The sequence below is a fragment of the Lissotriton helveticus genome, chromosome 1_1 (assembly GCF_964261635.1).
Source record: "Lissotriton helveticus chromosome 1_1, aLisHel1.1, whole genome shotgun sequence".
Taxonomy (NCBI): Eukaryota; Metazoa; Chordata; class Amphibia; order Caudata; family Salamandridae; genus Lissotriton; species Lissotriton helveticus.
The window spans coordinates 1,483,964,495-1,483,988,705 of NC_136057.1; the positions used below are offsets into that span (position 1 = coordinate 1,483,964,495).

Below are 24,211 nucleotides of genomic sequence, written 5' to 3' on the forward strand. Positions count from 1 at the left end.
CCCCAACACCTCTACTTGCTTGGATTCTCTGTCGGTGGGGAGTAGTCGAGAAGGTGTTTGGGTTAGACTGGACTGTGGATGCTTGCACAACCAACCCTTCTTTGGAAGAGTCTTGGGACAGGAAGGCAAGGTCACCCCGGGCAGGACAATGGTGTCTCGCTATTGCCTGTTGACTGTGGGGCCAGAGCAAGTCTAGGTACCTAAAAAGCTATCTGTTGGTGCCTCACTAAATGACAGGAGGGGTTCAGAAGATGTTTGCCTCGGCTGGAGGATTTCTGTCAACACATCAGTTTTAACTTCCAAGGCGGAGAGCTGCCCCACACATCACCATGGCATTAGATGCAGAATCCTTGGAAGCGAGAGAAGAACTGAATCTGGGTGTTTGGGAATGAGTGCTAGGTAATCGAAACCGCTGGCCTCCTACAAGACATCGCAGCAATTGTCCTCAGGACACAGCTGAGCGAACTCATCACTTGCATCATAATCGTTGTCAGGGTCTGTACCAAAAAGGGAGTATATTGTGTAGGTTTTTCCTTATGGAGGCAGCAAATCAAGTGGGGGAAGTGGCACCTCAACAGTTGTCCCTCGGTCGCACTGGCACTGACTTGGAATTGGAGAGTACAACAGGTTTCTCCCTGTCCAGCATCAATGTTCCAGGACACATCATGGACTGTGGCACCGGAATCTGAGCTAGAGGCATTGTCACAGGCCCGGAGGGTTCAACTGGCATAAAGGCTGAACCCGCCGGTGGTACTACAGATGGATGGCCTCTCTCCTTGGGTCCCAAAGGTGTGCCAGAGGTAGTCTGCAAGGATCCGAAGAGTCAGAACTCTTTGATCTATTCAGAACTGGAAGGCAGACCCAGAAACACTGGTTGTGCTAGGACCAGTTGTGGGGTTAGCTCCTAAGTTGACGGACCCCAGGAGCTAGATTGACAGCCATAGTTTTCCCCCTGCGCATTCTCAAGTGAATACAAATGTGGAGAGAAGGTTGAGTCTTGCGTTTCTTTTTGGACTTACTAGACGATATGGATCTTGATGAAGACCGAACTCTGGAACTTGGATTGGATTCATCACGAGGTCTGGGCATGCTTGGCAATGTAGAGTTTAGCCTCACAGTTTCAGGAAGTCTTTGGATTCATCGCCGCATAGTTGCTGCAGGTCTTATAGTCATAACTCGACCCTAGGCACTAGAAGCACACCTCATAAGCATCTGTCTCGGACACTGATTAACAATAATTCCTACAGGGCTTAAAACAGGTCGCTTTCGGGGGTGATATTCACTTGCACACAGAGTATTTTGAGCTAACTGTCACTAAGAGACCAGAGAGAACTCCGGATGGATGTCTGGTGGGAAAGAAAGGACAGACTTCAACAATCAGGAATGACACCGATATAGATTTTGCATGTCAATTTCTGGACCAGAACAGCATCAGTGCAGAGTGGCACCACCCCACCTACCGGCACGCATAGGTAATGCGGAAAAGTTTCCAGATCCAGTCGGACACCCGGGGAATATTTAAAAAGTGAGGTCTCTGCAGCTAGAATTCTCTTTCAGAATTTGAGTTTTACTTACATTTTATTCCCTTTTAACTGAACTACAAGTTGGTCTCTCCAGCATTTGTATTGCATATATATTTTCAGGCTGCATACCTTGCTTCCAGTAAGATCCCTTTCCCAGCGGCAGGGAAGAAGTTAGTGCATAATTAACTATGAGATACTAAGACTGGGGAGAAAGCAAGCAATAGGGGAAGGTTCAAGCAAATTTAAAGATTTAGCAGCCTACTCCACAACAGGGAAATGTTACAAACGTCTCTCCCCGCACTATTGCTAGCTTAGCTCATTCAAGTCGAAAGTGAAAAATTCATTGTGAGCGCTTACACAATGGAGGATTGTCCACACCAACCAAAATCTGTACGTTTGAGCAAACAGGGGGATGAGCACAGTCCAAAGAGGAATATGGTTCTTACCTGCAAATGAGCCATGTCTTTGAGGAGAAGTGCCTTTGCTTTTTCAGAATCCCCGTCAAGATCCTGGCAAGTATTGTAGGTTTCAGACTCCAAAAACAGACGGACAGCGACTTTTTCCTGTGAACAGAAACAGCAAACGGGCAAGAAGGAATTGAGGTGGGGAGGGTGCAGTAGATAGGTTAAATTACCCCCATATTCAATACCAGTAAAACACTTTACTTTGTCTATAGCCTCACAGACATTAATACTTCTGGGAATGTTACACAGTGTATTCAGCACAAAAGCTGGCATTACCACATTTATTATGCTTTTGAGTAATTTTTCTGGCTCCATACACTTCACATGGCTTAAAGAGTTCTTGGCTGAGGGCATTCTACCATGGTTTTATTCATGAATTTAAAAATTGTTTTCTGAAATCTTTTAAAAGATGTTGAAAGCAGCCTGCTGATGGAAAATGATGACTTCCTGAAGAATTCTGGTCAAAAGATCGGGCGAGAGAGAGCGATGTAAATCATGCATTCTTAAAACTGTATCTTAGGTACATCATCCAATTGCCCTTCCACCTAGAAGACAACTTTACAAAATTGATTGCAAGGTTTGAAAACGAATAGTTTCTTACCTGTCGGTGTAGTTTTGCAGCTTGAAGATCTTTCTGGAATCACTATGCTGTGCATTATTCCGCGGTCTAGTGGTAGGGGCCGGAATCGTAGTCTTTTCTTTCTTTTTTTTTCCCCGTCACCCAGGTGGGCGTCAACTTCCCACCTTTTGGTGTACTTCCTGTGACGTCGGCACTCTTCCTGCGGAAGCTCCCACCTTTGGGCGCCATCTTCGGATTCTTTTTTCTTTTTTTTTTTGCGAATCCTTTGGCAACGTTCAAGTAAGTGATTCATGCGCTATGTCCTTCAAGGTGTCTGTTTTTGTATTGTCATTGTATTACCACCTGCTTCTCCAGCCTCATCTTTCTGGCGGAGGTGGGGGTTCGCTAGTGAATTCAGAAAGATGTTCAAGCTGCAAAACGACACCGACAGGTAAGAAACTATTCGTTTTGCAGAGTGAATCTTTCTGGATTCACTATGCTGTGCCTAGACTTTGTAGCGGTTTCTTATGTTTGTGGTGGCTGGGTGGAAGATGAGCGTTGGTTGTTGAATCTATGTTGAAACACTTTCTGTCCTACTTGTGCTTCCTTGTTCATTTGTATATCCACACAGTAGTGCTTAGTGAACGTGTGCACTGAAGCCCATGTTGCCGCCAGGCATATGTCTTGAATGGGTGTGTTAGCCAGGAAGGCTATCGTTGCTCCTTTCTTCCAAGTAGAGTGGGGCCTGCGCCCCTTCTGCTAGTTCTTGGTCTGCTTGCTTGTGGCAGAATTGTATCGTTCGTGCGATCCATCGTGCGATGGTTCCCTTTGTTACTGGTTTACCAGGGGAACTGGTTGAGAAGGACACAAAAAACTGTTTTGTTTTTCTGTGCTCCTTTTTTTTAATTTTTTTTAGTAATACGTTTATTAGTATTCAAAAGTGCAGTACATATAGCCAAGCCTACAACCCTGCGGGCCGGCTGCAAAAGAGCGGTAGATCGTGAGGATGCAGGCCTGCAGGGGGGGGGGGGTGTGCTGTTGCGCCCCACGTGTCACTGGCTTATAAGATTACAGGCATTGTGGTCACATTACCTTCGATCAGCAAGTGAGCATTTCCATAAATGACGTCTTAGTTTTACAATGTTTCTAGAACTAACCATAGATTCAGCAAACTAAACAGAACAGTTCGTATCGGCGCGTCCCAATGTTCCTTTCGCGGCTGCGCCGCGTCGTGTCCGTCCTGCTTGCACAGTACTAAAAGTATACCCCTCTAGATGGTGTGGTGTACACCGACAATGCGTCCGTACATTAGGGGGTCAGTGGTGCGCATGCGCATGTGGTCGCGGATCTAAAGTGGGACGGCTCCTGTGGGCCATGGCGTCTCGCCGGTCGCCGGCCTGGCTAGTGGCGCATGTAGCAATCAAGTGGGGTAGCCTAGCTGTTGATGTAGCAGCCGGTGATCAGGTGTCCGATACTACAAACATGTGAACATATGAGGGGAAGGGGGTGGGGGGGGTTGAGTGCACTTGTGGGAGCGGTGTTAACGACTCGGAGTTGGGGGTGAATTGTGAGGCGGTGTCTGCTGGTGAGCACTCGCGTGGGTGGCTGGCCGTGTCTGCGGTCTGCGCGCTGGGTGGTCGGCGTCCGGGTTTGGGGGGGGGGGTGGCCCGGTGCGTGGTGTTTCCGTCCACTGAGCTGTTGCCCCCGTGTCGCTCGCCCAGCACTGCTTTCTCTACATGAGCCCTCTGACTGCGCCCTCCCCCTGCAGGGACCCCAGGATGCCATCCCAGTGCTGTGCAATCGGGAACTGCCTCAGACCTGCTATTTCCTCTCGGTGAAGTGCCGTACCCTCTGCTCTGGCCCAGTTAGTGAAGGATGCGAACCAGTGTGCTGGGGTAGGTGGTTCCCGCCGCTTCCAGTGCCTAGTGAGCAGCCGCTTGGCCGTGATTAGGCCCAGATCCCAGAACCGGGCCTGCGTTTTATTTAGTTTAGTCCTCTTATATAACCCGAGGATGCATGCCTCCCACGTGTCGGGCAATCCCGGGCCCGTGCTGTGGATCAGGAGTGATGTCACTTCCCTCCAGTACGTAGCCAGAGACGGGCAGTGCCAGAGCATATGTAGGATATCCGCGCCCAGCAGGTCACATCTGGGACAAGCGGCGGTGTTGATCGCGAAATACTTATTTATTCTATCCGGTGTTAAGTATGCCTGGTGTAATATGTACAGTTGGATGATGCGAAAGCGGGAGTTGCGGGGAACGTTCACAGGGCTGGCTAGGACCAGGTTCCACTCTTTATCTGTCCAGTCCCTCCCTCGGTATGCTGCCCATTTATCCCTGATTTGCTGCGTGGGTTTTTGTGAGTGGATGAGAAGCGCCTGCGCTAACCAGTGTGTAATGTGTGAGCCTCTGCCCATTACATGCAGGTATTGGATCAGATGATGCATCGGCGGCTCCTCCTGGATGTCCCCCCAGGAGTCAGTATATGCCCGCAGTACCGACGCGTGGAGCAGGAATTGCCCAGCCGGCAGGCCCGTGCCCTCCGACAATGCCTCAAATGGGAGCAGGGCCCCATCAGCATACAGGTCGCCCATGGTCTCTACTCCGGCTGCATTCCAGTGTTCCAGGTTGCGTGGCGTCACCATCCCACTCCTCCTGGGGGTGCCCATCAGGGGGAGGGCAGGAGCATACGGTCTGACGTTTTGTGTCAGCTTCAGGCTGCGGACAAAGCATTTGCGGGCCACGGCCATATGTAGGGGTAGAGGGCGGGGTCCCTTAGTCAACGGGTGAAACAGGGCGCACACCTGGGGGTGGGACCATTGGTGGTCCGCAGTGGCCGTGTCGTCTAGATGCGTGTCGCTAAGCCAGCACGTCACCCATTGTAGCTGTGCAGCTAGGTAATATAGCTCCATGTTGGGGACTGCCAATCCTCCCTCCGCAGTCGGGGAATACAGCTTAGCCAGTGCCACGCGTGGGCGTCCCGCGTTCCAGATCAAGCCGCGAAGCATTGATTCTAGGTCGCGGAATATCCGCGAGGGGACATATGTTGGAATATTCGCGAAGTGGTAGAGCAGCCTGGGGAGCGCTATCATCTTGGACAGTGCTATCCGGCTGGGCACGTTCAATGGCAAAGTTTTCCAGAAGGACATCTGGGCTCGCAATGAGGAGATAGCACGCACCAGGTTACCCTCCAGTATGTTCCGCGGGTCTCTGTAGATGTGTAGCCCGAGGTATTTGAACGTGGTTGGGTACCAAGCGAGCCGAGCCCCTCCAAGGCGCACATCACATTCCTCCTGGTCCTGGCTGAACGAGTATATTCCCGACTTGTCCCAGTTGACCCTGAGGCCTGAGACTTCCGCGAAGGTCTGGAAGATGTCCGACAGCTCGGCAGGCACCGCGGCAAGGTCCCGCACATAGAGCAGCAGGTCGTCCGCATAGAGCGAGACCGTATGTGTTCCATCGGCCAACGGGATCCCCCATTCCGCTCCTTTGTCCCGTAGTAGAGCCGCCAGGGGTTCAATTGCTAGAGCGAAAAGGAGGGGCGACAGGGGGCAGCCCTGTCTGGTGCCCCTGCGTACCCTGACCTTCTCTGACAGCAGCCCGCCCGTCCTCACTCGGACACTGGGTCTCTGGTAGAGCAGTCCGACCATGTCCGCGAAGGCATCACCTACTCCAAATCTGTCCAATACCGCCCCCAGGTACGGCCACTCCACAGAGTCGAAAGCCTTCTCCAGGTCCAAGACCAGACACCCCGATCTGGGCCAATGCGTCGTGGCCGCATCCTGAACCCGGAAGAGGCGGCGTAGGTTGCGAGAGGTGCTCCTCGCCGGCATGAAGCCATTCTGATCCGCATGCACCAGGGTTGGGACTTCTAGGGCCAAGCGGCGGGCCAGGAGGGAGGTGAAGATTTTATAGTCGGTATTCAGCATGGCTAACGGTCTATAGGATCCCATGTGTGTGCCGTCCCTACCTGGCTTCAGTAGTGAGACCAGGTTCGCCTCATTGAGCGAGTCTGGGAGCGTTGAGTCCTCAATTGCATTATTGTACAGTTTGAGCATCTCCGGGATCAGCGTGTCCGAACATGCCTTAAAGAATTCGGCGGGCAGGCCATCCGGGCCAGGGGACTTGCCGTTGGACAGTGCGAAAATGGCTTCGCGCATTTCTTCCGGGGAGAATGGTGCCCCTAGAGCGTCCTGTTGTGCGTCTGTGAGGGAGGGCAGTGGGATTTCTACAAGGTAATCCGCAATGTAGGCCGCGGAGACCCTCAGTTGTGATTTGTATAGGGCCTGGTAGTGCCCCACAAACGCCTGATGTATCTTGTGTTGGGTGTACACTATCTCTCCCTCTACGGTACGGATAGCGGATATTGGCTCCGTGCGGTTCTCCTGTCTGACCAGCCAGGCCAGTAGCCTTCCGGGTTTGTCACCATATTGGTGCACCCGCGCCGAATGAGCCGCAAAGTTAACGTGCCGTAGCCTTTCCAGCAATGCTGCATGTTCCGCTCGGGCCTCCCTCAGCCGGTCTCCTGCGCCTCCCACCGCCTCCCGTTCCCAGCAGAGCAAGTCCGCTTCTACCCTGCGCAGCTCCACCTCCACCTTCCTCTGTATGCTACCCTGAGCGCTCAGGCAGTGTCCCCGTATCACCGCCTTGAAGGCGTCCCACTCTACTCTCGGGGAGGACGCTGTGTCTGAGTTGTCAGTGAAGTATTGCGCTACGCAGGCCTGCAGGTAGTCCCCAAAGGGGGCGTCCAGTAACAGAGCAGGTTGCAGCCGCCATGTGGGGATGGGTGGGTGCGGGCGTTCCCAAGCCATGTGTAGGGTGTGGGGGTTGTGGTCCGAATGTGTCCGGCCTAGGTATTGGGAGTCAGTGATGTGCGGCAGCATTTCCGTTGACACCATGTACCTGTCAAGGCGGACGTGCAGCGTGTGCGCCCCTGAGAAATAAGAGTATACCCTGGCGTCTGGATTGTGCGCACGCCATGCATCTTTCAGGTCCCACTGTGTCGCCCACTGTGTAAGTGCCCTCGTGGCCCCCAGGGATGTTGCTTCTGGCCTGGGCGGGACCGAGCGGTCCATCACAGGGTCCAGCACTGTGTTGTAGTCACCACCCAGTAACCATGGGACACCGTGCCAGGGCGCCAGTTTCTCCGATATGCGCGCCAGGAAGGTGCCCTGGTCCGTGTTTGGAGCGTAAATGGACGCCAGAACTACTGGTTGCCCGTCCAAACGGCCCTTCACTAGGACATACCTCCCCTCCGTGTCTGTGTGAACTTCCGACATTGTGAAGGGGGTGCCCGGCTTCACCCACAAGAGCGCCCCACGGGCAAACGAGGAGTATTCAGTGGCATACAATTGTCCCCTCCATCTTCGCCTCAGCGCAGTCACCTCTGCCCCACACAGATGCGTTTCCTGTAGGAGTGCAACCTGCACATTTTGTCTTTTCAGGTAGGAGTATATTTGGTATCTACGCGCAGGTGTGTGCATGCCCCTAATATTCCAGGTACATAGCTTTATCGCAGTCATTTCGGCAGTATACACTCCCCCCCAACATTCCTACCAACAGCAGCCCCATCAAGTGCTCTCACAGTGGTTCTCCCAGCTCTCTCGTATTCACCCCCCATAGTGCACTCAGCAATGTTCGGAAAGACATTAGGGCAGGGAAAAACAATGAATAACAGCAACCAACAGCGGGCAAACCCCACTAAAATACCAAAAGGGCAGTGGCAAAACGGGCCACCGTCCATGCTCTCAAGCGAGAGGAACAATCTTACTTGTCTAAGGGGCAAAGTGCGCTAAGCACAATCTCGGCAAGGAGGATATGTAGTCAGTTAGGGAAATCAAGTCCCTTCCCCGAGCCACACAATACAGGGTGCTGGTGGCCACCGTCTATGCTCCGGTGGTCCGAATTACTCTGCTCGTGCGGGGCCCCGCTTGCGTGAGGTTCTGCAGGCGCGGGGCAGAGTGTCATGCGGCGTGGGCTGTGGGCCCCCACCGGGAGGAGCCCCCTCCCGCCCGGGCCCGCACATGGAGACGTCCATATCCAGGTGCATGCTGAAAGATAACCCCGCCATCACCCACCCCGTCTATCACCTGCGCCGCAGGGGCATTACTCACTGTTCCAGGTGTCCACTGTTCAAACGGCGGGCAGAGGGGGGGAGGGAGACAACCCCAGCAGTGGCGGACGTCGGTTGCGTTCCATCATCCAGTCGGCCTCCGCCAGCCCCCCCTCGCCGCGGCAAGACCATTGCAAACTTCGCCCGCGGAATCAGTGAATCAGGTCAGAGGTTTGAGGCGTGACAACAGGCAGGTCCACCGAGATCTGTGAGTTCGGGATCCCGTATATGGCCTCATCGTCGTCACTCGGTACTGGCTGCTGACCGTCTTCTAGGGCTGTCTCTTGGGAGGGCGAGTTGCTCAGTTGAGAGACCATCCGGAGCGCATCGCGCTGTTCTTGGAGCATCTGGTCTAGCGGGGGAGAGTGGCGCGCCCCTTCCTCCGCATGTTGGGGCTGCTGGGTTCTGTGCCCGCGGCCCGCGCGGCCTGGTCCTTGTCTCTCCATAATGGGAGCGCTTGGGTGCCGTGTCCGTGCCCCCGTCCAGCCACTCATTTGCTTCCACAGGGTTGTCGAAGAAGTAGGTGTTGTCCCCCGCCACCACCCTCAGTTTGGCAGGGAAAAGCAGGGAGTACTTGAGGCCCGCGGTGCGTAGTCTCCGCTTCACTTCCATGAAGTCGTGCCTCTGGCGTTGTACCTGGATGGTATAATCAGGAAAGAACATGATCGACGCGTTGTCTATACGTATCTCGCCAAGTCGTCGTGCTTCCCGCAGCACCGTGTCCCTGTCTCTATAGTTCAGTATTCTGAAGAGCAGTGGTCTCGGGTTGGCGCCGGTGGTATGGGGCCTCGTCGGTACCCGGTGAGCGCGCTCCACAACAAAATGGGGGGATAGCGAGCCTTCGGGTAACAGGGTCCGGAGCCAGTCTTCCACATGTTGCGCTGGGTGGTTCCCCTCCCATTTCTCAGGGACCCCCACGAGACTGATGTTGTTGCGTCTTGCCCTCCCTTCCGCGTCCTCGGCCCTGTCCTCCAGGAACTCCACTCTGTTTAAGAGATCCTGCATCTGCCTGTCCGTCTGGGTGACCTTGGGCTCAATCTCCTTCACTGCGCCTTCCAGGGTCTTGGTCCGGTCGGATAATTTCCTGTGGTCGTCACGCAAGAGGGTCAGGTCCACAGCGACTCCATCTATTTTGGACTCCAGAGAGGTTCTGGTTTGCTGAAGTGACTGTTCCATTCGCTCCACAGCTGCCAGCACGCTGTCCAGCCTCGAGGCCAATTGTTCGGCGGCCATTTTGTTCAGCAGTTTGTCTGTCTTCCCCTTTGACGAGGCCCCACCAGTCCCTGTGCGGGTCCGCACTCCCCCGGACATGTGCAGGTGGTGTCCGTTCGGCAGGGTTGTCGCCTGAGTTGCTTCGGTGATGGTGCCCCCGGGGCGCTTCTCTCCAGGGTGGGGGGCTCAGTGGTCGGCAGCCGTCCCCTCAATCGAGGCAGTCGTTGTTACACCGGGGGGGGGGGGGGGGGGGAGGGGGTCTGTCAGGCGGTGCCTCACCCTACCGCCCCACGACTGCGTCCCGCCGGTCCGGGTGTGGCAAAGGCCGGGGAGGCGCGTGTGGTGCGTGCGTCCGTGGGGTCCGGGCGCCACCGTCTGGGCCGGATCCCCTCACCACGCGTGCCCCACTGTCCCCCAGGCAGTCTCCACCTCCGTGGGAGGGGGGCCCGGCGTTGGGTGCCTCTCCGTGTGCCCTCGGTGCAGGGGGGGGCGGCCGCTCCGTCCTCGGCAGCAGTGTGACTCCCAGGCCGGGGTGTGAGGCCCTCAGTGTCGGGCTTGATGGCTGCCGCTACCTGCCGGCCCCTCTCGGTCCGTTCGGGTGTGGTGGGGTCCCCGGGTGGCGCCGGCTGCTGTGTGATCCCCCAGGGGGGGGGCGGTTGGTCATCAGGGCTCCCGTTGCTCCCCCCGCCTCTCCCGGGTCGATTCCTGCCTCCCGGTAGCCTCGGGTGCGCCAAAGGGGGGGCCCTGTTGTGCCTCACCTCCGTCCGGGGCAGCGGGCGTGTGGGGGCCGCGATGTGGGCGGATGGCGCCTGTCCCCCCTGCCGTCTCGGCCCGCCTCCGGTGTTGTGCAGCTGTGCGGGGCGGCCTCCGGACCTCTGGCGGGGTCTCCCGGTGGGGCAGTTGGCAGCCCGTGGGTCCCAGGCAGCTCGGTGTGGGTGGTCCGTCGGGGCCTGTCCGCTAGGCCCAAGCCTCGGTCTCTCCTAGCTGCACCGCCGACCAGGGGGCGCCCAGTCCCGCAGGAGGGTTGCAGGAGAGGTCGGGGTCGGCCCCCGAAAATGAAAAGTCGTCAGAAGTGCCGCAGTGAGCTCCGGGGAGGTCCGCTCAAAGTTCCAGGTGGCCACGGTGGAAATTGACGGATAATTGGCTCAGGGAAGGGGAGCCGATCGCGGAGCTCTACTCAAGAGCGTCCGTCGCCATTGCGTGCTTAGCCACGCCCCTTTGTTTTTTTGTGCTCCTTGGTTCTTTCTATGTAGTGCATTACTGCCCTTCTAGAGTCCAGAGTGTGCAGCGCCCTCTCTGCGCTTGTGGTCGGTTTGTGAAAGAAACTTGGTATTTGCACCGTCTGGTTGATGTGGAACCTAGACACCACCTTTGGCATAAAGTGTGGGTCAGTTCTCATCACCACCCTATCATTGTGTATTGGATGTAGGGTTCTTGCAGCGTCAGCGCCTGTAGTTCGCTCACCCTGCGCAGCGAGGTGATTGCCACCAGGAAGGCTGTTTTCATTGTCAGCATTTGTAGGGAGGCCTTATGAATGGGCTCAAAAGGAGCTTTCATGAGCTCTGTTAGGACTAAGTTAAGGTTCCAAGTCGGTGGCGGCATCCTATTTGGTGGTACGATCCTCTTTGCCCCTTCCAGGAATCTCTTTACTACCTGTGATGTAAAGAAACTCTTCCCTGTTTCTCCTCTCATGCAGGCTACAATCGCTGCTAGGTGTACTCTCAGCAAGGATGAACTTCGTTTTTCCTTCTGCAGGTGTGTGAGATACCATAGCGCCGTTGATTCTCTTGTCATCTTTTTGTGTAGCTTCTTCCTGCTGCACCATAGAGTAAACCTCTTCCATTTTGCCACATAGCACCTTTGTGTGCTAGGTCTCCTTGCCTCTCCTAGTACCCGTAGGGTGCTCTCAGGTAATTTCAGGTGCGCAAACTCTATGTCTTCAGGAGCCATGCTGCTAGGCTGCGATTCTCTGGTTCTGGGTGTAGTACTTCTCCGTTTTGCATGGAGAGTAAGTATTTCCTTTTCCCGAACTTGTGGGGAGCGCCTTGTGCCATTTCCACTATCTGTGAGTACCAGGTCTGCCTGGCACACTGTGGTGCCACCAGGATTAGAGTCATGTTGCTGGTTCTGCACTTGTTGAGTACTCTGTGTATCAGGGGTATTGGTGGAAAAGCGTAGGCAAATGTCTTTAACCAGCCTATCCATAGGGCATTCCCCAGGGATCCTTACCCTGGCTGCCTGGATGCGAAGTATCGGCATTTTGCATTGTGGCGTGTTGCAAACAGGTCTATTGTCGGTGTTCCCCACCTTCTAAATAGCTTCTGCGTTTCCTGTGTATTGTGCTCCCACTCGTGGGATGCTGATGTCTGTCTGCTGAGCCAGTCTGCTTCAACATTGTCCTTCCCTGGTAGGTGTATGGCTAGGAGGTCTATTTTTAGTGGGATGGCCCATCTCCATATCTCCTGTGCTAGGTTCGATAGTGGGGCTGACTATGTTCCTCCCTGCTTGTTGATGTAGAACATCGTTGTTGTGTTGTCTGTGTGGATCAACACCCTCTGGTTGTACAGTTTTGTCTGGAAGGCCTTCAGGGCGAAGAACACTGTCTTTAGTTCCAAGTAGTTGATGTGTTTGACCGCATCCGCTGGAGTCCACAGGCCCCTCACCCTGAGCTTGCTCATGTGTGCTCCCCATTCCTTCTGGGATGCGTCTGTGGTGATGGTCACCGTTGGGGTTGGATGTGTTAAAGGTTTCCCCTCTGTTTTGTTTTTCTTGTTCCACCACGCCATCTCCTCCTGCACTGCGTGCGTTACAACCACTAGATCTTCCCAACTTCCTGTAGCTTGTGACCATTGTTCTTGCAGCTCTTCCAGGAATGGTCTCATGTGTAGCCGTACATTTGGGACCAGATGTATGCAGGAGGCCATCATGCCCATGACCTTGCTCGCTGTCCTCACGGTCAGAGCGCGCCCCTTCAGGTAGAGGCGCGTCTCCTTCAGCAGGGCCAGTGTCCTCTTTTCGCTGGGGAACACCTTGCTCTGTATGGTGTTGATCTGCGCTCCTAGGAAGATTTGTACCTGTTCTGGTTCCATAGAGGATTTCCCCCAGTGAATGGAGAATCCCAGGTCCACCAGCGTATCTGTCACGCATGTGCATGCTCCTTGCATGTCCTGTGCGAACTTGCCCTTATTAGCCAGTCTCCTAGGTAAGGGTATACATGGATCCCTTCTCTCCTTAGGTGCGCAGCCACTGCTGCCAGGCACTTTGTGAAGACCCTTGGCGCGGATTTTAGTCCGAATGCTAGGGCTGTGAACTGGTAGTGATCTTTGTTGATGGTAAATCTTAGTAGATGTTTGTGCCGCCTGTTCATTGGGATGTGTAGGCATCTTTGAGGTCTATGGTTGCCATGAAGTCTCCGTCTCTTATTGGAGGAATGACCTCTTGTAGAGACGTCATCTTGAACTTTTGTGTTTTTATGAACTTGTTGAGGAACCTTAGGTCCAGGATGGGCCTCAATGTTTCGTCCACCTTTGGTACCAGGAAGTAGGTTGAGACACTCCCTTGTTCCTTTCTCGGTATGGTACTGGTTCGATGGCCTCCATTTAGAGGAGTTCATTCGCTTCCTTTTGAAGTAGCTCTAGCTCTATTCCTGACTTCGTCTTCCTTTTTGGTTTCCTGTTTGGCTGCGTCTTTTCCAGTTCTATGCAGTATCCGAACTGTATAATGTTGAGTATCCAATTGTCTGTGGTTATCTTCTTCCACTCCCTGAAGAAATGACTTAGCCTGCCTCCTACTGGTGTTACATGTTCTTTGATGTTCTGACAGTGTAACCCTGTTTTGGTCTTGTTGTGCTCCACCCTGGGAGGCATTCTGCGGGTGAGCACGTATTGCGTGACAGAGTCACTTAGAGGTGGGCTGTTGGCCCCCTCTTTTATTTGGTCCACGTCCATAGCATCTCCCGCGAAAGAACTGGCCCCTTTGCTGGTAGTGCCAAATTTGTTTTTGGTGTCCTTGCTGTGTTTGGCTGTCACCATGGTGTGACTGTTGGAATGTCTGGTGCGATGTTCCAGGCTGGTTTCCCCATCTTCCTTTCGGTCTCCGTGACGGGGTACCCCTCTTAGCTCCCCTGAATTGTAAGGCCCTCATGGACTTTGCAGTTTGGTTCTCTTTTTTGAGCTGAGTGAGTTTTTCATCCTCCGGTGCCCCAAACAGTGTCTCCCCATTCAATGGGGTGCTTAGGATGTTGTTTTGTACCTCCGGTTTGAAGCCTGAGATCCTGAGCCTTCTCTCAGTGATGCCCAACATCATCAGTCTGCTGGCCGTGTCAGCTCCATCCAAGGCTGTTTTGAGGCACGAATTTCCACATTTTTCCTCTCTTCCACCAGGTGTGCGGCTCTTTGCTGGTACTCGTCAGGGAGGTGCTTGAGCAGCTGCCCGAGCTCGTCCAGAATTTGGTATTGGTGCCTGTTCAGCAGCGCGTTTGAATTCGCCATGCGCCAGTGCATTGCGGCATTCCTTTCAATCTTTCTTCCAGTTAGGTCCATCCTCCTGCTTTCCTCGTCAGGCGGTGGCCCTCATGTGGTTGACACATTCGCCCTTTTTCTGGTGGTCGCCGCAATAATGGAGTGCCCCGTGACCGACCCCTGGATGTAGGGAGGGTCCTTGGACAAGTGTTTGTACTTCTTCTCCATCCTAGGTGTGACGGATCTGCATGTTGCTGGTTCCTTGAACTCCTCTTTCCCCTGGGCCATGACACTCTCAAGCATGGGTAGGTACTGGCTTCTAGTTTGCGTGGGGAGCAGTGTTTCTAAGAAGAAGTCTGCTTTTGGCTTGTCCCCATCGAGCTGTACTCCAAAGGCTGTTGCCGCGTTCTTGATGACCATATTGTACACTCCAATGTCATCTGGCGGCGAGGGCCTTGAAGGGTACATGTTCACGGCCTCTTCTGGGCTCTCGGTGTCGAGGTCCTGCCACTCCAGGTCCTGCGTCCCCGAGGATGTGGAGCCGAGGATTATCTTCTGATCGTCGCCGCCCTCCTCCTCGAAGTAGAAGGCTTCTTCCTCCGGATTGTCTAGGAAATCGGGGCTTTTCGACAGTCCTTCGCCGTCGAAGTCCTCCTCCTCATCTATTTCGATGACCAGCGTCTTTGGTTTCGACGGAATTGAGAATTTCTTCATTTTTTCGTCGAACTCCTTTTTCCTTTGCAGGATGTTATCCATCTCGGCCTCGAGCCGGCTTTTCTTTCTTTCCATTTCGGCGGCCTGCTAGGCCTTAAAAGGTTCAGCGGTTCTCTTTGACGTATACGTCGGCACGGGCTTCGGGTCCTTTGTCGACGTCGAAGCGACCTTGGGGTCCTTCTCTCTCGAAGCCGAACCTTCCTTTTCGGGGACGTGCTTCAACTACCTTGGCTTTTCACCGGTCTTCGCCACCTGGGAGTCCTTTTCGAAGGATCCGCTGGGCTGTTTGTCCCTGGATGCAGCTGCGGTCGTCGAGATTTTCGGCGCCAGTGCTCCCTTCGAGGACTTGGACTCTGTTTTTCGAAAGTCTGACTCAGACTTTCGAGGGGTCTGTCGGGGGCTATGGGGTCGTCGACTCTCCTACCTCTTTAGAAGTCTTCTTATCGGTCTCTACAACCGTGTGGATTCGTAGTCTTCTCCGACGACGCTGTCCTCCTCATCGCTCGAGAGCCCCAGGTCGCGAAGGGACAGTGGTTGTCCCTTGCTTTGCATGTTGTAATTGGCTCTTCTTTGTCGCTCTCTAACCCTGAGAGTCTTCGGTGTGAAGGCGGAGCAGGCTTGCAGTCCTTGCTCTCGTGGTCGACCGGTAGGCAGAGGTTACAAACCGGGTGCTGGTCCTGCTGCGCTTATTTGTGGTGGCAGTTACGGCAGAATTTAAAAGGTGTCTTGTCCATTTCTTGTGCTCAGGGTGCCCCCTGTGTGCGCATTCTCCGTTGGACGTCGAAGTTCTCCTTCTCCTTTGTCGTCCCGGCTCAATGGTGTTGTTAGTCGTCGTCTTCTCAGTCTTTTCCGTGCAAAAATTGACTTTTCTGTGTTTTCTTTCCTCCAAAACTCTGGAGCCCCTCGGGAAAGATCCAGACCCAACGGCGGAAAAAAGAATCTGAAGATGGCGCCCAAAGATGGGAGCTTCCGCAGGAAGCCTGCCGTCGTCACAGGAAGTACACCAAAAGGTGGGACGTCGACGGCCACCTAGGCGACGAACAACAAAAAAAGAAAGAAAGAAAAGACTAAGATTCCGGACCCAACCACTAGACCGCGGAATAATGCACAGCATAGTGAATCCAGAAAGATTCACGCTGCAAAACCTACCTATTCTGCCACCCTCTGAAGTGCCTGAGCTTGGGAAGGAACCCCAGATGTACACCTGGTAATCAATTTCATATGAGACACAGTGTGAGGTGCACGAGCACCTAAAGTAAAAATATTCTCCTTCTAAGAAACAAACATCAAGATCCATCTGGATGATACCATACGGCTGCAGAACAAACCCTGCAGAGCGCACAATAATACTACCCTCCTTCTGGGGCTTAAGATCCAAGGTGCAACTGGCTAACATCCTTGCTGTGGGTTACAGACATCTAAGATTGCCAAAGGCTGGTACTCACTATTGGAACAGCCGCTTCATCTTCAGGAGTCTCATTGGAGTGTTGGGAGGCAGACTGGGGAGACAAACCATCAGACCACTTCACACGACTGGAGGACTGTAAGAGGAAAGAATGGCCAGAAGAAGTAAATAAATAAATAAGGTCAATGAGCGAACAGTAGCAGAATACATTTAGAATCCTTGTACCAGACATAAGCTGATGACCATCTGCTGGACGCGACAGAAGCAAATAAAGTCTAATATGACTAGTTTATTTCAAAGAGTAAAGCTAAGTAAATGATGCTGATGGAGTGGGACTAGAGTGCAATAAAAAAAGAAAGGAATGTTCCTCACAACTGAGGCATACCACATGGAACTAAACCACCTGCATTAATCATGTTCCTACAAGGCAAACCAAGTTCAGATTTATTAGTCCGACCTCCTACAATTCACTTTAACTACCAGATGCCTCTTTCTGCTCACTAACACCGCGCTCCACAATATCCCTGCATAGGTAAGAAAGAAGACTTATCCATCAGTGGAGATGTAAAAATGCATATAATTAACTAACTTTTTTCATCATTGGGTTTCCAACTAATGAATTGAAAATCAAACCTATTCCCATTTCACCAATGGAGATAACAAGAAAGCGCTCAAGGGTGTACACTACAAAGAAAACTGACAGGTAATCAAACAAGTTGCTTAGAGTTTCTTGACCCAATTAGGCATATTTTCTGTAGTCTGAAAGTAGGGCCCTGATATAACAAACCATGACACTCTGTTCTCGTACGTCGTTGAAAGAAACAGCCTGTATTAATGAGGTTTGCACCAGATATAACGAATGCACAAAGAAATGCTGCCAACAATCCAGCTAATAAAGCTGTGCTTTATAGTACTTGGCAAGTGGCTTACAAGTTTTGGCGATCATCATTAAGCATCCTCTTCTAACTCACAATTGGTCACATCCACACAGATGAGCACAAAGTTTTAGAACATACTAGCTGCCTTGTTCTCATACATAGAACATAGTTACGAGCTGCCATGAATTAGATAAACCACTTTAGAAACTGGGTAATTCTTGGTCTTTAAGTAAACTCAGGGAACAGTCTTCTGCTCATGGAGCACTTTGTCATCGCAGTGACACTCCCAATAAGAGGGAATCAAATTATTTTTTCTAGCAACAATTTTGAGCATTGTACAAGTATGATATCTGGCCAAGTCAAGCTAAAAGATTGACGCATGGCACACAAGGAGTAGTTTCTTGCCAGTCTAATCTACCAGTATAATCTAGTGAATAGTCCCGCTCATGTTCGGGGACCCCGGAGCAATCAAAAATAATCTCTTAAGCGGTCTTCTTTGCATTAGGGCATAGACATTTAAGAGAGAATTAAAGACAGATAATGCAGCATATACATGCAAGGCTACACTGTCCAGTACTTCAACTAGAAATGCAAAGGATATTCCACCAATATCACATTTAAACCTGTGTGCCAGGTTTCACCATGGGAAACACTTACCCCCCCCCCCCTTCACCAAATCCTTGGAATGATAGAGAGGAAGCACAGGACACGCATGCCCCCATAGGCTGCCATTATGTGGCTTAAAAAGGGATACCGTTCCTTTAAGAAAACTTTCCAAAACTCTCCTGGTATCCCAGAATGCACAGCAACTCCCTCCACTTTCAGTTCTTTTTGGAGGTGTATACAGCTAGACCTGTAGCTTTCATCGTTTATCCTTTTCTCCACCGGGGAGGAGGGCGGGCGCTTATGACTATAACAGAGATACCCCTACTACAGAACTGGAGTTACAGGTAAGAAACTACTCCTTCTGTAGTAGGGGATCTCTGTCTATAGTCATAATCTAGTGAATAGAATGGCAAGCCCATCCAAAAAACAACCTGTCGGTGGAGAAAAATAAGGCAACACCACTACTGTGCAAACAGATTTCTCAATGAAGCCTGCCCAACTGGAGCATCTGCCCTGGCATCAGAGTCTAGACAGTAATGCTTAGCAAAGGTATGGACCGACTTCCAAGTGGCAGCCTTGCAGATCTCTGCAATGGGAACGTTACGAAGCAAAGCTGTTGTATCCGCTTTGCCCCTGGTGGAATGAGCCTTAGGCTTACCCCCTAAGGTCTTATTCGCTTTCTGATAACAGAGCTGGATACAAGACACAATCCACCTAGAGATGGACTGTTTCGAAGTAGCCAGACCAGTCCTAACCGACCCATCGTTGACAAACAATTGGTCGGATCTGCGAATGTCTTTGGTTTTATCCAGATAGAATTTCAACACCCTCTGACATCCAGGGAATGAAGAGATATTTCCGCTGGAGTGGAAGGATTCTGGAAAAAAGTAGGTAAAGTTATAACCCGATTAACATGAAAATCAGAAATCACCTTGGGAAGGAACTTAGGGTGAGTACGCATAACAACCTTAGCAGCATGAAATACAGTATAAGGTTCTTGGCAACACAATGCCTGAATCACTCTCACCCTGCGGGCCGATGTAATGGCCACGAGGAACGCCGCCTTCCAAGACAGGTGCTGCAGTGAAGCCTTGTGAATAGGCTCGAAAGGTTCCTTCATCAGCCTGGACAGCACCACATTCAATCAAACAAATTTGTAAAGCGCGCTACTCACCCGCTGGGGTCTCAAGGCGCTGGGAGGGGGGGGGAAGAGGGGAGCCGAACTGCTCGAACAGCCAGGTCTTGAGTTGCTTCCTGTAGAAGAGATGGTCCTGGGTCAGCCGTAGGTGGGTGGGGAGGAAGTTCCATGTCTAGGCGCCAGGTAGGAGAAGGATCTTCCTCCGGCGGTGGTTTTGCGAATTCGTGGGACGGTGGCGAGGGCAAGGCTGGCGGATCGGAGCTGGCGGGTGGGTGTGTAGAATGTGAGGCGGCTGTTGAGGTATTTGGGGCCCATGTCTTGGAGAGCCTTGTGTGCGTGGATGAGGAGTCTGGATGTGATCCTCTTGCTGACGGGGAGCCAGTGCAGTTCTTTCAGATGGGCAGAGATGTGGCTGTGACGGGGGATGTCCAGGATGAGTCGTGCCGAAGCGTTCTGTATGCTCTGGAGTCTTTTCTGGAGTTTGGCTGTGGTTCCAGCGTAGAGGGTGTTCCCGTAGTCCAGACGGCTGGTGACGAGGGCCTGGGTGACCGTCTTCCTGGTTTCGGTGGGGATACACCGGAAGATCTTTCGGAGCATGCGCAGGGTGATGAAACAGGATGACGAGACGGCGTTGACTTGCTTGGTCATCGTGAGGGAGGAGTCCAGGATGAAGCCTAGATTGCGAGCATGGTCCGTTGGTTTGGGGGCGGTGCCCAGGACAAGGGGCCACCAGGAGTCGTCCCAGGCAGAGGGGGATGGTCCTAGGATGAGGACTTCCGTCTTGTCTGAGTTCAGTTTCAGACGGCTGAGCTTCATCCATTCCGCGACGTCTTTCAGTCCTTCCTGGAGGCTGGCTCTGGCAGTGGCGGGGTCGTTGGTGAGGGAGAGGATTAGCTGGGTGTCGTCAGCGTAGGAGATGATGTTAAGGTTGTGTTGGCGTGCGATGGCTGCGAGGGGGCTCATGAAGACGTTGAAGAGGGTGGGGCTGAGCGAGAATCCTTGTGGAAGGTCGCAGATGACTTTGGTGGCCGTGGATCGGAACGGGGGAGGCGGACTCTCTGGGTTCTTCCAGCGAGGAACGAGATGATCCACTCCGAGGCCGTTCCTTGGATTCCGGTGTTGCTGAGATGCTGTATCAGGGTGCGGTGGCATATGGTGTAGAAGGCTGCTGAGAGGTCCAGGAGGATGAGGGCAGCTGTTTCCCCGTTGTCGAGCAGGGACCTGATGTCGTCGGTAGCTGCGATGAGGGCGGTCTCGGTGCTGTGGTTTGCTCGGAAACTGGACTGCGAGGGGTCTAGGGATCCGTTTGTCTCTAGGAAGGCGGAGAGTTGTTTGTTGACGGTCTTCTCGATGACTTTGGCAGGAAAAGGGAGGAGCGAGATGGGACGGAAGTTCTTGAGGTCCGTGGGGTCCGCTGTGGGTTTCTTCAGGAGGGCGCTGAGCTCGGCATGTTTCCAGCTCTCCGGGAAGGTGGCGGATGCCAAGGAGCTGTTGATGATGTCCCGGAGTTGGGGTGCGATGATGGAGTCGGCTTTGTTAAAGATGTGGTGTGGGTATTGTAGGAGAGTGGGGTCTGCAATCCTATGGTCACCCCAGATTTTTGCTTTTTGCTTCACTGGTTTACGACTTTCCCTGGCTGTGGGCCTGCTAATCAGACCCACAGCCTAGCTGTTCTCTCTCTAAATTGACAACCATGTACCTTAGGTGCATTTACCAATTGGTACTGGGCCACCTTATCAGTCTCTGTACAGTATACCTTAGGTATCCAGGGCACAGATGTACCCAGGGCCTACCAGGGGCTGAAGCATGTATTATGCCACCCCTGGCTGGCCATCTAAACAGACACAACTGGCTGCACGACAGATGGGCAAGGTGGTGTAATCACCCTTTGCTTTAGATATAGTTACCTATATCTAAACCTAAAATGGACACATATACTCCTATCAGTCACTCCTATGGAAGGCCTTATCAATCCTGAAGGCAGAGTGCTTGGAATTATGTGAGATGGTGCTCTGGCATGAGCTGAGCTCGTTTGCAGCTTGCGGAACCAAGTCCTAATAGCTGTTCCATGATAACGCTATACCATATGCCCTTAAGTGCATTATCAACCTTGCGGTTAAATGCTAACTCTGGTATAACATTATCAAAACAAGTCGAGTAAGGTGTCATACGAATTGGAATACTACCCCCTCGCCAATTCTGGCGACGGGGGTAGCATTCCACCCTTCTAGAGGGACACGACATGTATGTAACTGAGAACCCCGGTTAAAGTTAACTCGAGCCTTGGCATCACAAAATGGATGCTGCCACCACAGACACAAGTCTGACCTCCTGCTGCTGGGAGTCCTTCCAGCGAGGACGGCTTGGACGAAGGGTTTCCTGCCTTGGGAGGGGCTAGCACCACCCCAGACAGGATTTTGTGTATTGGGTAGGGTAGGCTTGAAAGGAATGAGACATGCCCGGGGCACACAAGGTGTCCTGTGCATACACCGGTCCCAACCAGTTGCTGGGGCATCCCTGCCCCAACTCTGGCGGGAAACCGGACAAAGGATAGGGGGTGTAACCACCCCCCTTCCTGGTCCCACCCAGGGGAAGAACCTAGTCAGTAGTGCAGCCCCCTTTAGCAGGATAAAGGTAGGAGCTGGTCCCATTCCAAATCAGATTATCCTGAACATATTCTACAAGAAGAAACTCTGGACTTCGACGTTCTGCTCCACAGAAGACTGAAGAATCTCCCTTGTGGACAAGGAGTGTCCACCCTGCACAAGCAGGCACCATCAAGCGTCCAGCGGCTTCCCTTTGTCGTCTTCCTTCCAGGATCCAGACTTCAGAGCCCGACGAGACCCGGATTCCCAGACCTCTCCGACCTCAACCCACATCTGCAGGAAAGCTGAGACCCGTGGGTGCGACGAGACACGTGGGACCGGCCATCTTGGAAGAAACTTCACTTCGCTTCCAGCACTACTCCCGAGGTAAACTCGACCAAGTGCTTTGGGGACTGAGAAGCCCCAGCCCCGAGCAGCCCCTGCACCGAAGTTCAGCCCTCCAGCACCCACGAGATCTGCGTGGTGCCCTTCTGCTTGGTTCCTGCTCGACGCGTTGTCTGGTCACTTGCCGGCTGGCTAGTGGCCTCCTAGACGACGAACCTTTGAATTTTCACTGCTGATCTGGTTGCTCCAGATTGGCCCTTGCTCCCTTCCAAAAGAGGGGCACCCCGGACTCTCCTAGTCCGCACCAGACGCTTTTTTTTCATTCACCGCGTGGGTTGCCTTTGCCAAGGCCTGTTGCCTCCAATCCCGGATCCAACACCGCCGACAGCGAGAGCCTGCGTGGGACAGCTCGTGCCTCCATCCTGGTCGTCGAAGACACCTCCTGGTCCACGTGGCTGCAGAGTCAAGCGTCCACTCTTCACCTGATCGCGACATCGACATCTGGTTCCTTCCTGGTTCCACTCCAGTCACTGGCTAGTGACTGTGAACATTGTCCCCTCTGCTTTCAGGTCTCCTTCTTCAACAATCCACCCTGGGATTGCACCGGACATCTTCCTCCTGGTCGCCTGCAGCATCTTCTCTTACAGGCTCCATAGACTTCAACGCGAGAACCCGACGCACTTTGACACCTGTGCACCCGCAGTCCGTGGGTGAGGTAACACGAGCATTTCGGTGCTCAAGGGTAGTTTAACTGTCCTAGTGTCCAGTTCCACAGTCGTTGTTGTCCTATCTAGTCAGGATTGTCCGTACTCACCTTAAACTTGAACTGTACTGTCCATAGACGTTGTTACGCATCTCGCGTGTGAGTTCACACTCTGCACACGCATTCCGTGGGCCTCCTATTACTTACCTGTAGTTAATGTAGCGTGGTCCCATCGATCCTACAGCCTCTGGACAGCTCCATTCCTCTTATCGACTTTCACATTCCACTTTACTTAGTATATGGTTTGTCGTGCCCCTAGGGCACCATTGTAATTTTGTGCAACTTGTAGTATTTTTCGTAAGAGATTGTCATGTGCTTAGCCCTCTGACCTCATAAAGAGTTCAGAGGTGTTGTTATTAATAAATATACTGTTTATTTTCATAACAACCTGTGCGGTGTCCTTTCATCTGGTATTCAAGGGGTTATATTGTGGTAAAACAGCTGGCTTCACATGCCAAAAGAGTTTAGCCTAAGACTGCTTTGTCCATGCTACCATTAGGATAGCTGGTCTATAAGGTTGACTTACAACCAATCACCATAAGGGTTGTTTGGACTGATACAAGGTGATCACTAGAACTAGTGAACATCATATCAGGCCAAATTCTCACATTGGTGTGCAGCGGTTGGGATTTGAGCTTGCTGTTGTTTTTACCACGTATAATCTTGAAATATCATTTGAAAGATCACATAAGGTACCTAGGTACATATAACAAGCTTAGAAATACTCTGAGTTCTACTGAACCAGCTGTTGTAGTAGAAAGGGCCTAGCACACCCTGACTACAACTCTTAGCAAGGGATCAGTAGGAAAAACCCATAGTGTAGGTAGGTGCATCACTTACACCTCACTAGAAGCATGTCTACCCATGGAGAGTCTTCAGAGACTCCCCAAGTGGTTAGTGACCCTCCACAGGTCCTTTCCAGATACAGAGACATATGATGCAAGAAAGGCTTCTAAAACAGATGGGAGCATGCCAGCCTTAGAAGGTACCCTTGGTGATCCAGATCTCCCTGAAACAGAGAATGTAGAAAAGGAGGAGGAAGAAGGGGAAACCTCAGCGGATGAGGCAGACAAAGGTCCTGAGTTAGTCAGCAGACTTACAAGGGCCAACTTAGACCTACATAGGGAAGGATCTGGGGGACCCCCAGTACTGACCCTCAGCAGGCCAAACTTTGGAGCCAGGAGAGATAGATCTCATTCTAGGGACTCCAATAGATCTGTGCACTCTCATGCCTCTGCTCAGAGGAGAATGACTTCTCCCCAGAGGAGAATGACTTCCCCTCAGAGGAGAGAGCATGAAGCAAGGATAAGACAGGCTAATCTGAGGATCCAGAGGGAAGAACTTGCCCTTGCCAAAGAGAAGCTTGCCTTTTCTAGAGAGCAACAGTTGAGTAGGGTAGTCCCCACTGGTGGCAGCAATATCCCTAAGGATAAAGACAGGAGTTTTGA

The 24,211-nt window shown here is 52.6% G+C and overlaps 1 protein-coding gene across 2 annotated transcripts in view; it reads right to left on the reverse strand.

Moving 5' to 3' along the window:
• The window catches only part of TROAP (trophinin associated protein), a 337,695-nt gene that overhangs the window by 90,827 nt on the left and 222,657 nt on the right, over positions 1 to 24,211 (reverse strand). For both annotated transcript variants that reach the window (XM_078658425.1, XM_078658415.1), the window contains exons 13-14: positions 16,489 to 16,584; positions 1,970 to 2,086 (exon numbers count right to left, since the gene is read on the reverse strand). In XM_078658425.1, coding sequence (XP_078514551.1) covers positions 1,970 to 2,086; positions 16,489 to 16,584 — 213 coding nt within the window. The remainder of the gene's footprint in view (positions 1 to 1,969; positions 2,087 to 16,488; positions 16,585 to 24,211) is intronic.